The sequence below is a fragment of the Pecten maximus genome, chromosome 14, assembly GCF_902652985.1.
Source record: "Pecten maximus chromosome 14, xPecMax1.1, whole genome shotgun sequence".
NCBI classification, from domain to species: Eukaryota; Metazoa; Mollusca; class Bivalvia; order Pectinida; family Pectinidae; genus Pecten; species Pecten maximus.
Genome location: NC_047028.1, coordinates 7,403,470 through 7,417,500, shown reverse-complemented (window position 1 = coordinate 7,417,500; position 14,031 = coordinate 7,403,470). Strand labels below are relative to the sequence as shown.

Sequence of the window (14,031 nt, the reverse complement as noted above, 5' to 3'; positions counted from 1 at the left end):
CAATCAAAACCAGTCAACTTACACCAATCACAACCAGTTATTTCACACTTAACTTTACACGAATTGCAAAAATCAAATCCGGAATTTGTTTACAACAATATGAACTAGAGTACTTTACACCAATCAGAATCGAAACCAGTCAAAACTAATAACTTTAAACCGATCAAAATCAGTTTTTTATTGCCACACAATTCCTTTTATAACCTTCAAAAATATTAGAGGTATGCACAAATGTTTCCAGAAAAGTTGACTGGTATCTGCATATTGTCAAACATTACAGTAAGTTATTCTCTACTTGTGATAAACCATATAATTCCTTATAAATATACAACCAACAACTTTTGTTTTAGATAAATATTTATTTCCTTTATCATAAACTATAATTAATACAACCTATTCAATATGCATATATCACTGTTCATGTACAAACATAGACTTTAAACAAATAGAGTAAGTAATTAGGCTAAACAAATAGAGTAAGTAATTAGGCCTAGTAAAACCTTGTTATAATGCCACCAAATATCTAGTAAAACTCATTATACTGCCAACACTTGTACAGTAAAACATTATGGTGGCAACTCATGTCCAGCAAAACATTTGTTATACAAGAACCTTGGGATAAATTAATGGAAATACATAAACAAGAGGCCCAATGTGCCTGTATCACTCACCTGCTTCTAAAACAACTTCAAAGTTCACCTACAATGTAGGTTATTTATGTGGATGCTATTAAAGTTATTCACTACTTCATTCAAAGATTTACCTTATTACAACAAACATGAATGCCCTTCATTCCAGTATGCTACTGGCCTAATATCTTGACCCCAGGTCTCTTGGTTATTGAGAAAAATAGTTTGAAGATTTTGACACATTTGACCCATGTGATCTTGAAAGTAGGTCAATATGATTCATTTGAACAAATCTGGTAGCCCTTCATCCCAGCATGCTAATGACCCAATATCAGTATCCAGGGCATTTTGGTTATTGAGAAATTGTTTGAAAATAGAACCTAACACTGGACAGACAGACGCCCCACCACGGCATAAGCTCACTTGCCCTTTGGGCAGGTGAGCTAAAAAAAACTCCAGTTGAACACACTGAATATCCAACTTAAATAAATATATCACAGTCTATTTGAATTCATTGAATAACAAAAATAAAACGAAGCATTGAAATGTGCTGACCGATGTGGCAAGGGAAATTAGGAATATAATTTCAAGGTTAACTCTTCACAACAAAAGGCCCATTGGTCCCCATTACATTTTCCCTTTGATATCTGCATTAAACAAGAAATTTATATGCTTATCATATATATTTGAAATCTCAAATGATAATGTTTCAACAGTAAGGTCAACATGAGCATTATTTTAACTTAAAATTGTTTTTAAAAAACTCAATCACATGGATTTCAGACCAATCACAATAAAAGCATATTATCACTAGAGTTGTCTACAATGAATTCCTTTCATTGAAGAATGCTCCATGATAAATCTGGTTCAAACTAACCCAATTTATCTTAAGGAGTTTTGTTTTACGAGAATTCCCAGTAATCCCTTTATTGGACTACTAGCATTTATGAATCATTTCTATTCAAATGTTTCACAATTTTATTACATGGTAAAACCCTTTACACTCTATTTCAACTTCACTTTCTATTGAGTCAAAAGTTGTACTGCTTGGTCCAGATTGTTGTCCGTCTGATTTAAAATGTCACAGAGAATGTCGGTACTGTACATTGGGAACATGGACATTAATGTCTCCAGTTGTGAAATTTGACCTCCTGTTGCCTCATTTTCAGTGGAATGTGATGAACTTTGCCCTCCTGGTGAACTTTGGACGTGTTCATATGACCTTTGACATTGACTGTCAGGTGATATAGCAGGAGCAGCAAGTCGTAGTGGAGAGTTGTCAGTAGAGGCAACATTTCCTGAAAGTTTAAGAATTTGCATTTTTTTATTGAATCACACTACAATATCGTATACTGATTCTTCCATGACATAAATTACAGATAAAAGAGGTCTACATAGTCACCAATATACAAGTACCCAATATAAAGCACAAGATTTAAGAATATTTGTTTACATCAAATAAAATGATAATTAAAGAGTCTATGTGTACATGTACTGTATTGATTTTAGCTCAGCTGAACCCTAGAAAAAAAGACTTTTCTAAACTCCTGCAAATCTCATTTTAAATGAAAATGTATCTGATTTAATTATAACTATGAAATCTAATTTACTACAAAGTTTTATTCGAGAAGCATTTAATTAATGGAACAACACCGAGATTTAAACATTGAAATCTTACCTGATGTTGATACACCTGGCTGTCTACTTTGACCCTCTAATTTCTTGAGGAATTCTTCATTTTTTCTAATAAAATAAGACAATTACAATGATTTTTTTAGAATACCTTTTGTATGGTATCAAGTGTAAATGAACTTCTACCTGGGTTCGGTCCTACATAAGGTCCTTACAAAAGGTCCTACATAAGAGCCCTTTAGGTAAGGACATGAACCATCTTTATACAGTATATCTTGATACGGTTATACTTTTGTCAGCTACATCATCAGTTTTGGATTCAGGAAAAAAAATTATTGGATGGTGTTGAATACCAGACTTTGTTGAATTGTTACTTTGTTTCAGATTTCTGAGTTACTTTTGTATCAAAATACAATACTGGCACTAAGATCATATACCTGTATAGATCAGGGAGATGGAGTTTCACCAAATCACTGGGAATTTTAACGAAACAAAGCTATTTCCTTTATATGAAATCTTAATTTACCAATCATTTGTATTATAATATAATTAAACATCCAACCTAACACTTTGATTTTCTTATATTTTTTTTTGCTAAAACTTTGTATGGTTTTAATGGTTATCGTTAACATTATCTGAGTGAGACGCTAATGATGACATCTTCTACACCAGTTTTGAACACTAATAATCATGTTATCTGTGATAACAAATTTGCATTTGCATGCAAGAAAATAATGTTTACAATGAATTGTTAACTACAATATGCTTTAAACGATTCATAATCAACAGAAGTATCAAGATTATGTGACACGGTGTATTGGAATAGGTAAGAAATACTTCATTTACAGACTTTTTTGGAAGTAGGTAAGTTTGATAACAAGGGGTTATAAATTTGTTTTTTATTACATTGTATATCAATCAGATTTACCTCCTCCTGTCTTCGTCATATTTCATGTGGTCTTGTGATTGTCGAGTTGCTTCCCTTTGTTTGTTAGTCTCAGCCTAAAAGAAGATTTTTTAAAAGAATTATTTGTAACATGTTGCAGAATTATGATATAGGAGGGATGATTTATACATTATGAGCCTCTAATTGAAGGAGGTACTCAAGAATGTTCTTTTTAAGTCCTACTATTCTCCGACTATATAGGACCGTGTCCACAAGGACTGGTCTCATTTGGTTAGTTTATATCGACGAGGTAGCACTCTAAAGTAAACAAGACAAGCAGCTTTTGCAAAATGGACAAAAGGCCACTAAAGTTGTGTTATTCCATCAGGACAATGCTCCTGTTCACAAGTCTGTCATTACCATTCACGGTTGTGGCTTTAAATTGATTGAGCATCCAAATTATTCATCTGATCTTGTTCCATCAGACTTTCATCTATTTTCAAAACTGAAAACAGCTAGATGACGTGATACATACAGTGGATGACTTTCTGAACAGCCAAGAAAAGGAGTTCTATAAAAGTGGCATTGAGGCCCTTAAACACCGCTGGCAAAAGTTTATAGATACTGAAGGGGATTATATTGAACAAATAATATAATATGTCCGGCAAAATTCAAATCTTCTATATGAGGCTCACAACATATCAGTCAGCCCTTGTAAGTTAAGTACAATTTTTTTTTTTGCTGCAAACAAAAAAGACAAACTTATATTACAGTTATGTTGATATTCTATATATACTTCCTTGGGCTGTCTGCATGCAGTTATATACAAATTATCATATAGGCAGAAACACTAATACTGTACACTGATGATATTCTTCAAATACTTTCATTGACAAATATAGTGTTCTTTCATTTTTAGTGACAAATATAATGTACTTCATTTTCAGTGACAAATATAATGTACTTCATTTTCAGTGATAAATATAATGTACTTCATTTTCAGTGAAAAATATAATATTCATAATATAATATAATTCATAATATAATACAATAATTTTCATAATACATGTACAATGCATATATAATATAATCATATTTTTTTTATAATACTTTTATTTTCAGTGATAATCTACGCATGTACCTTCATTCTTTGTTGCATTTTCTTTTTCTCAAATTCTGTTTCCTCTTTTTGTTTTCTTTCATCTTTGTACTGCTGCTGTTTTTGCTGTGATATATATAAATACATACAACATCAAATATTTAAATACACGTCAAATAATATCTGCAAATATCACATCACATGACATACCTACATATCTGAAATATAGCCATATGACATAAAACATCGAAACATTTTGAAACTTCAATAATCTTGTGATCAGGGTCTGTGAATAATATACATTTGTAAAAGTTGAGTAAATGTATTGGTTATCATACTAGCTCAGACAAGCGGCAACATCCTTTTAGCCTAGAACTGTAGTAGGATGTTTGTCTTGAGAGTGACCGGTTGCTAGCTCGAAACTCAGCACAGATAGGGTATTTTTAGCTCATCTGGACTTAAGGCCTGGTGAGCCAATGCCATGGAGTAGCGTAGATCAACATTTGCTTTAAATTTCTACAAGTCATAAAATACAGGATGGATTTTAACCAAATTTGGTCGAAAAATCCTTTTGGGAAGGGGAACAGATTTTGCATTAATGACAATTCTGACCCCCACAGGGCCAGAGGGGCGGGGAAAATAGGGGTAATTTCTTTAAATCACTACTAGTCATAAAGTTATTAAAGGATTTTAACACAATTTGGTAAGAAACATCCTTGGGGGAAGGGGAACAGATTTTGTATAAACAGTGACTCTGACCCCCAAGGGGCCAGACGGGCGGAGCCAAATAGAGGTAATTCCTTTAAATCGCTCCTAGTCATCAAGTGAAGTCTTAATGGATTTGAACGAAATTCAGTCAGAAGCATCTTTGGGGAAAGGGTACAGATTTTGTATAAATGGTGACACTGACCCCCTTGGGGCCAGAGGGCCGGGGCCCAATTGGGGAAACAGAGAGAAATTCCTTTAACCCCCCCCTGGGGCCAGAAGGGCAGATCCCCACCATATAACCATATAGCATCCCTTGGCAGCAAGGGATAAACACAAACCTGTTGTAAATATAGGCCCTGGGGTATTTCCCCATACCTAGGGACTTAGTTTCTTATTTATGTTTTTGAAACTGTTGAGATCTCCACCCTATACCCATATATAGCATTGTTGGGCATCAAGAGAATAAACACACCAATCATGATGTAAAAATAGTCCCTAGGAGTCTTTCCCCACCCCAAGGGACTTAGTTTCTTGGTTATATATTTGAAATTGTTGAGATCCCCATCCCAAAATATAAACTAGAACTGTCGCCAGGATGGCTGACTAATACCCCTGCAATCTGCATGAGTCAATGGTGAATTGGAACTGTTAATTACAGGCTAACTAAGATAACCGAGTAATATAGTGACCAGTTGCCATAACAACCATAATTTTGAGAAAAAGAAATTGAGATGCACATCTACACATGGTCCTCTATATTTGTGTGAAGTTTTATTGAAATCGGCCCTTCGGTATAAACAGGTTTTCCGATAAGAATCATAACTTTAAGTTTGTCCGGACAACTCCTCCTAAACTAAATGGCCAATTTCAAAAAAACTTCACACAAATATAGAGGACCATGTGTAAGATGTGCATGCCACTTTATTTTTTTTTTTTCAAAATTATGGTTGCTATGGCAACTGGTCACTATAAACAGGTTTTCTAATAAGAACCATAACTTTAAGTTTGTCCAGACAACTCCTCCTAAACCGCTGGGCCGATTCCAATGAAACTTCACACAAATATTAATGATCGTGTGTAGATGTGGATGCCACTTTCTTTCTTTTTTTCAAAATTATGGTTGCTATGGCAACTGGTCACTATAAACAGTCTACAGTCAGACGGATGGACAACCTGATTCCAGTATACCCCCCTAACTTCGTTGCGGGGATATAATAATATATAGCATTGTTGAGCATTAAGAGATAAGCACAATCCTGGTGTAAAAATAGGCCCAGGGGTCTTTCCCCAACCCAAGGGACTTAGTTCCTTTAAACACAATCATGTTGTAAAAACAATCCCTGGGTTCTTTCAACACCCCTAGGGAATCTGGACTTCACTTCTGGGTTATATCTTTAAAGCAGTGGAGATCCGCAAGCCTTAACCATATATAGAATTGCTCTACATCAACAAATACAGCTATATGTATATTAACAAATTGAATAAATCCAACCAAATGAGCGATACTGGCCCTCTGGGTTTTGAGTTACTAGTAATAGTGTATTTCAAATAAAATGCTTTCTAAATACATGCTACAGTGATGTAAATTTACCAGTCTGTCCGTCTTCCCAAAGCGGTTTCCGTCGACCATTCTTTGTCGTGATTCGGCCATAGTCATCTGGCCTCCTCCCGCTGTCCCAACATAGCTAACATGACCAAGCTTTTGTTGCTGTTTGTGAGCGTCGTACTGGTCCAGCCCACGCTTGGCCTCTGCCATACAAAAACAGCAGTATTGAATTTATTATTCTCCAATATAAGCATGTTTCATCTATACTGGTCGATATACATTTTTTTTTGTACACTGATGCAGTGCCAAATTTAATTCACCAAAATGTCCTGTATTGCATCAATATGTGATGTTTGAATACATTTCCTATATATAATGGAACCTATTACCTGTATGGTTAATTTATCTCAAATTTTTTAGCAGAAAATTGCATATCAGAAAATTGTATGACTAAAACTTCCACATTCTTTAATTTGATTAAATGACATCCAAGCCACAATATAAAATGAGGACAAAAAAAGCTGTGATTTCTGATCACTAAATATACTCTCAAAAGGAAACATACATTGACAGATTTGACTCATCGATTGTTCCAAAGACACAAATGAAATTAAAAAAGACTCCTTTAAATATTTTTAGTTAGTAATACAATACATTGTATATATACAGGCTGAGGATTATAATTATTAATTAGTGAAAATAAAACTTGTCTTAGAGCTTTTAACCTAAAATTGGGCCTCAACATGGTAAGATTTATAGAACACAATTTCCATGTAACCATTCAGAATATGTGACAATTTGAAATGCAAGACTAAATATTACTTATAAACAGGAGCCTAAAACTTTTCAGTTGGTATACCTGTTAATTTACTGCTGTTATTTCCAAGTAAAAAAATCTGATATTTTGTAAAATGACAAAACTATTAGAGTATTTTACTAGATATTAACCTAAGTCAGCAACATTGATCTGTCATCAGTATTTATTAGATTTGTATTGTACAAAAATTACTCAAGCATAATACAATGGCTTCTCAACATTCAAGAATAGTAGTTCCTTATTGTGGTCTAGATGTCGTTGACATGTTTCGACCACTAGACTGCGTCATCAGGATAACTGTTATAATTAAATCTCAAATGCCCTAAAGTATAATTTTGAGGTTCAAGATGGCTACAGTACAGTTGTTAAGTCAACATTGTGGCATTTATATTTTTTTGTAATTGCTCAAAAGATATTACTGTCATTGTAGCCCTTACTATAGCCATCAGTCGATATCACAAGTGCAATCAATGATTACAAAGGTCACCGACAGCAGCAATCCTGCTATATGCACTCATTTTTAGCTCACCGATTTTGAGTACCGCAACGTGAGCTAATGCTGTCACCCTGTGTCCGCGTCCACGTCCCACCCAAAGTTTTTGGGGTAAGTTTTTGGAAAGCTTGTAAGTCCAAAAGTACACACCTCATGCCCTTCTAATTTAGTGTCTACATTCATTAGAGGTCTAGGAGTGATGTTATGTCAAAATTATGCAGAAAAAATTTGTGATTTTTTCGCATTTTACCATTTTGTGGACTTAACTTTTTTGGCACCAAAACCCACTTTAAAGTTTTTCGGGTAAGTTTTTGGAAAGCTTGTAAATCCAAAAGTATACACCTCACACCCTTCTTATTTGGTTTATACATTCATTAGAGGTATAGGAGTGATTTTATAGCAAAATCATGCAGAATTTTTTTTTTTTTTTTTTTTTTTCGCATTTTACCATTTTGTGGACTTAACTTTTTTGGGACCAAAACTCACTTTAAAGTTTTGTGGGCAAGTCCAAAAGTATGCACCTCACACCCATCTAATTGGGTGTATACATTCATTAGAGGTCCAGGAGTGATGTTATGGCAAATCATGCAGAAAAAAATTGTTATTTTTTTTGGCATTTTACCATTTAGTGGACTTAACTTTTTTGGCACCAAAACCCACTTTAAAGTTTTTGTGGTAAGTTTTTGGAAGGCTTGTAAATCCAAAAGTATACAACTCACACCCTTCTTATTTGGTTTATACATTCATTAGAGGTCCAGGAGTGATGTTATGGCAAATCATGCAGAAAAAAAAATTGTTATTTTTTTTTGGCATTTTACCATTTAGTGGACTTAATTTTTTTTTGGCACAAAAACCCTCTTTAAGGATTTTGGGGGTAAGTTTTGGAAAGCTTGTTAGTCCACACCCTTAAGTTCTTATTTGGGTTATATATCAATTAGAGGTCTAGCAGTGATATTATGTGACGTACAATTTCAAAATGACATGCTTATACATACGTAAAAAAATGAATGCACAGTGTGATTGCTTCTGCCGGTGAGCTTCCACAATCATTGATTGCACTTGTTTATGTACCGTATTTGACCTAATAAGGGCGCAGGGCGCGGGTAATTGACAGTGGGGGCGCCCTTATTAAGATTGGTTATTCTGAAGTTTTATGAAACAGACTATACCTTATAACAGAATTCCCAAGGCTGTGGAAACGGTAAAATATTCAGTCATAAAAATATTTGAGATGAAGACATCTATTCATTATCATATATTAAGCTTAAACATCACTTGCATATTCCTGTAAACTTGTAAACCATGCCAGCTGATCTTTAGACCAGAGAACGTGTGTTCCACCATCTATGTTCAAATGGAACTCTTTTGTGTTCTATTTATAGACACAGGTGATTTCCCAGATCATATCAGACATCGTTTTCTTTGACCTAATAATTGATTTACAATGTCTTTTTACTAGCTTTCTGTTCTGAATAAAAGTTATTTATCAACAAGAATGAAGTCTTTTACTTTATCTTCAAATAAAGATGGTAAGCTATTATTTGTATGTATGTTTAGTTTCGGGTGCTCTTTGCACTGACATGTCATCTGTAGAAATAGACAAAATGTGACAAAAACTTGTGTTCTAATTACTTAATTTGCTGAAGAAAATTGAACACATAAAGTAGCAAAACTTTTCACATTATTACTTTGAACACCATTTTGACACTCAGTCAAAGATTTATTTCCTTAAAAAAAGGTAGGGGCGCCCTTATTAGGTCAAATATGGTATGTATAAGCGTATGTCATTTTGAAATTGTATGTCACATAATATCACTATTAGACCTCTTATGAATGCATAAACCAAATTAGAAGGGTATGGACTTACAAGCTTTCCAAAACTTTAAAGTGGTTTTTGGTACCAAAGTCCACAAAATGGTAAAATGCGAAAAATCACAATATTTTTTCCAGCATGATTTTGTTATAACATCACTCCTAGACCTCTTTTGAATGTATCAACCAAATTATAAGGGTGTGAGGTGTATACTTTTGGACTTACAATCAAATTAAGTTTTCCAAAAACTTACCCTAAAAACTTTAAAGTGGGATGGGACGCCAATGCCAATACCATTGCCAGGGGTACAGCATACATTAGCTCACGGTTACTCATAACCGGTGAGCTAATAACTCATTTGATTAATTATAACTTACGTTCACTCACAGCTTGACGTTTCTTCTCATTTGGTGTAATCATTGTAAACCCTCCTTGACTAAAGAAAAAAAAAACTTAGAATTATTTATATCAATTTTAGTTTAGGGCATTCCCTAATGGCTTTTGGTGGCCAATAATGGGCCCTATTCCCAATTGCAAGTATTTCATATTTAAGCAAAATTTATAAAACAATCTTCATAAGTTGAAGTCCAATATGGTCAGTAGGGGTGAAAGGGTTAATGCCCAGCGATACTATACATAGTTATGGGATTGAGGGTCACAGTAACCATTTATGCAAAATCTGTTCCCCCATCACCAGGGATGTCTCTGACCAAATTGGGTTCAAATCCATTTAAAACTCAAATCTCTATTTCCCCTATTTGGCCCCTCCCTTCAGGCCCCTTGGGGGTCAGAGTCAATATTTATATAAACTCCCTTTCCCCCTTCCCCTAAGGATATTCCAGACCAAATTTGGTTCAAATCCATTCATAACTTTATGAAAATAACGATTTAAAGGAGTAACCCCTATTTCCCTATTTGGCCCAGCCCCTCAGGCCCCTCAATATTTATACAAACTCTTTTCCCCCCTTCCTCTCTGGATGTTCCTGACCAAATTTATTTAAAATCCATTCGTAACTTAATAATTAATAGCGATTTAAAGGATTAACCCCTATTTTCCCTATCAGACCCCACTCCTCAGTCCCCTGGAGATTCAGAGTAAAACATTATACCAACTCGGTTCCCCTTCTCCAATGAATATTCCTGACCATATTTGGTTTAAGTCCATTTAAAACTTTATGACTAGTAGCAATTAAAAGACTAATCTCTATTTCCCCTACTTGGCCCCGCCCCTTAGGCCCCTAGGGGTACAGAGTAAAAATTCATATAAACTCTGTTCCCCCTCCCCTCAAGGATGTTCCTGACCAAATTTGGTGAAGAGCTATTCAATACTTCAGGAGTAGTAGCGATTTAAAGGAGTGACCCTATTTCCCCCCGCCCCTCAGGCCCCTGGGGGTTGAGAATAAAGATTTAAACAAACTCTGTTCCTCTTCCTCCAAGGATGTTCCTGACCAAATCTGGTTCAAATTCATTAATAACTTTATGACTAGTAATGATTTAAAGGATTAACCCTATTTCCCCTATTTGGCCCTGCCCCTCAGGCCCCTGGGGGTTCAAAGTAAAAATTTATACAAACTCTGTTTCCTTTCTGCCAAGGATGTTACTGACCAAATTTGGTTCAAATTCATTCATAACTTTATGACTAGTAACGATTTAAAGGATTAACCCTATTTCCCCTATTTGGCCCTGCCCCTCAGGCCCCTGGGGGTTCAAAGTAAAAATTTATACAAACTCTGTTTCCTTTCTGCCAAGGATGTTACTGACCAAATTTGGTTCAAATTCATTCATAACTTTATGACTAGTAACAACTTAAAGGAATAACTGTATTTCCCCTATTTGGCCCCGCCCCTCAGGCCCCTGCGGGTTCAGAGTAAAAATGTATACAAACTCTGTTCCCTTTCTGCCAAGGATGTTCCTGACCAAATTTGGTTCAAATTCATTCATAACTTTATGACTAGTATCGATTTAAAGGAGTAACTCTATTTCCCTATTTGGCCCCGCCCCTCAGGCCCCTGGGGGTTCAGAGTAAAAATTTATACAAACTCTGTTCCCCTTCTGCCAAGGATGTTCCTGACCAAATCTGGTTCAAATTCATTCATAACTTTATGACTAGTAGCGATTTAAAGGAGTAACCCTATTTCCCCTATTTGGCTATGCCCCTCAGGCCCCTGGGGGTTCAGAGTAAAAATTTATACAAACTCTGTTCCCCTTCTGCCAAGGATGTTCCTGACCAAATTTTGTTCAAATTCATTCATAACTTTATGACTAGTAGCGATTTAAAGGATTAACCCTATTTCCCCTATTTGGCCCCGCCCCTCAGGCCCCTGGGGGTTCAGAGTAAAAATGTATACAAACTCTGTTCCCCTTCTGCCAAGAATATTCCTGACTAAATCTAGTTCAAATTCATTCATAACTTTATGACTAGTAGCGATTTAAAGGAGTAACCCTATTTCCCCTATTTGGCCCCGCCCCTCAGGCCCCTGGGGGTTCAGAGTAAAAATGTATACAAACTCTGTTCCCCTTCTGCCAAGGATGTTCCTGACCAAATCTGGTTCAAATTCATTCATAACTTTATGACAAGTAGCGATTTAAATGATTAACCCTATTTCCCCTATTTGGCCCCGCCCCTCAGGCCCCTGGGGGTTCAGAGTAAAAATTTATACAAACTCTGTTCACCTTCTGCCAAGGATGTTCCTGACCAAATTTGGTTCAAATTCATTCATAACTTTATGACTAGTAGCGATTTAAAGGAATAACCCTATTTCCCCTATTTGGCCCTGCCCCTCAGGCCCCTGGGGGTTCAGAGTAAAAATTTATACAAACTCTGTTCCCCTTCTGCCAAGGATGTTCCTGACCAAATTTGGTTCAAATTCATTCATAACTTTATGACTAGTAGCGATTTAAAGGATTAACCCTATTTCCCCTATTTGGCCCCGCCCCTCAGGCCCCTGGGGGTTCAGAGTAAAAATGTATACAAACTCTGTTCCCCTTCCCCCAAGGATGTTCCTGACCAAATTTGGTTCAAATTCATTCATAACTTTATGACTAGTAGCGATTTAAAGGATTAACCAATTGCAGCTTACAGCCCCATGCCAAACCAGTCAAAAAAGTCCTGCCCTATAGGCCTAGTTAATCCTTACCCACCCCCCCACCCCCCCACCCCTGTATTCCCCAGCACATTAAAGAAAGATGAATGCAAGTATCTATATTTTTTCTGCAGACCATATGGGTAATTGTATTGATTTTCTCCATTTTGTTCTCCTTCCGAAGTTAACTTTAAATGGGGTCTTACAAGGAAGTTGAAAACCCCTGCCAAATTCAAGAAGGAAGTTAAAACACTTGTCAATGTGTGCTTTTTAGATTCTCTCCAAGAGGTTATGTACACATTATCATATAACTGGGTATATATCTGTCAGGATGTTAAAGAACTATCTGTCAGAATTTCTAAGTCAGGTTTACACTGGGCCAGAGGAGACTCGGGCTATCCTGTACCATTACCATTAATATTCGACAATATTCACATATTACGTAATCAATGAGACCATGAAATAGCTACATTAATTTTTGTACACACGGAAAAAAGATGGGAATTAAAAATCCTACTTTCACTTTACTGCCAGACAATTGATAAACCACAGGGGTTTGAAATGAATGGTTATGATGATAATAATGATCCAAAATAGAGTCGAGATCAAAATATTACTTGTATATTGTGTTGATATTTTTCTCGGCTCTATCTTGGATTATTAGCATTCGTTACAAACCCCTGTGGATAACAGTGAACTTGATCAATTTACTGTGACATTCGTTGTTCTTGTGGTGGCGGTTCACTCTGTTCCGCGGAAGACTTTGGGGCATCCATTCCTCTTCCTCTTACGGTTGAAGCTCCTCCACGTCCGTTTGTGGCGACTCCCCGACCTCTTCCTCTGTAAGCAGGAGGCTGTCCTTGAGGGGGAGCGCGAGCTGGTGATGTTTCCCTATTTACAGGCCTGGGTCTACCAGTTGTCTCGTTTGTCTGTCGCGCACCACGTCCTCTAGCGTATGACACAGATGATTTGCTGGTGAATGTTTTACTCATGGCTGGTTTTCCAGTACTACGTATATATATATATAAATATAATGTTACTTTCTTTTTGACGTGTTTCCAAGAATGGGCCGTGCGGATGTAAACAATTTAGTCTTGTTCAACCAGACGCTTGATATATTCCTTCACATTCGCAGTGAACAAGGGTCTGGTTGATAGACATTTGTCCCGCCCTCTATGGGTAGGAACAGTGATGGAGGTTGCACAACACTAAATATCAGGGTAAATAAACAAGAGGTCTAATTGACCTGTGTCACTTACATGACCTGCAGCTTATACAATTACGATGAAGCCATTAACATGGATAAAAAAGAATGTATAACTTCC

General features: G+C 36.0%; 1 protein-coding gene across 1 annotated transcript; it reads right to left on the bottom strand.

Annotated features, from left to right (window-relative positions):
- Window positions 1-339: 339 nt before the first annotated feature.
- Window positions 340-13,787, bottom strand: LOC117342230 (epithelial-stromal interaction protein 1-like). The gene is made up of 7 exons (XM_033904286.1): window positions 13,418-13,787; window positions 10,001-10,059; window positions 6,546-6,703; window positions 4,289-4,372; window positions 3,190-3,263; window positions 2,308-2,372; window positions 340-1,927 (listed from the first exon to the last, which is right to left on the bottom strand). The coding sequence occupies exons 1-7, from the start codon at window positions 13,696-13,698 to the stop codon at window positions 1,653-1,655; spliced, it is 996 nt and encodes a 331-aa protein (XP_033760177.1). The 5' UTR covers window positions 13,699-13,787; the 3' UTR covers window positions 340-1,652.
- Between the last annotated feature and the right edge of the window lie 244 nt (window positions 13,788-14,031).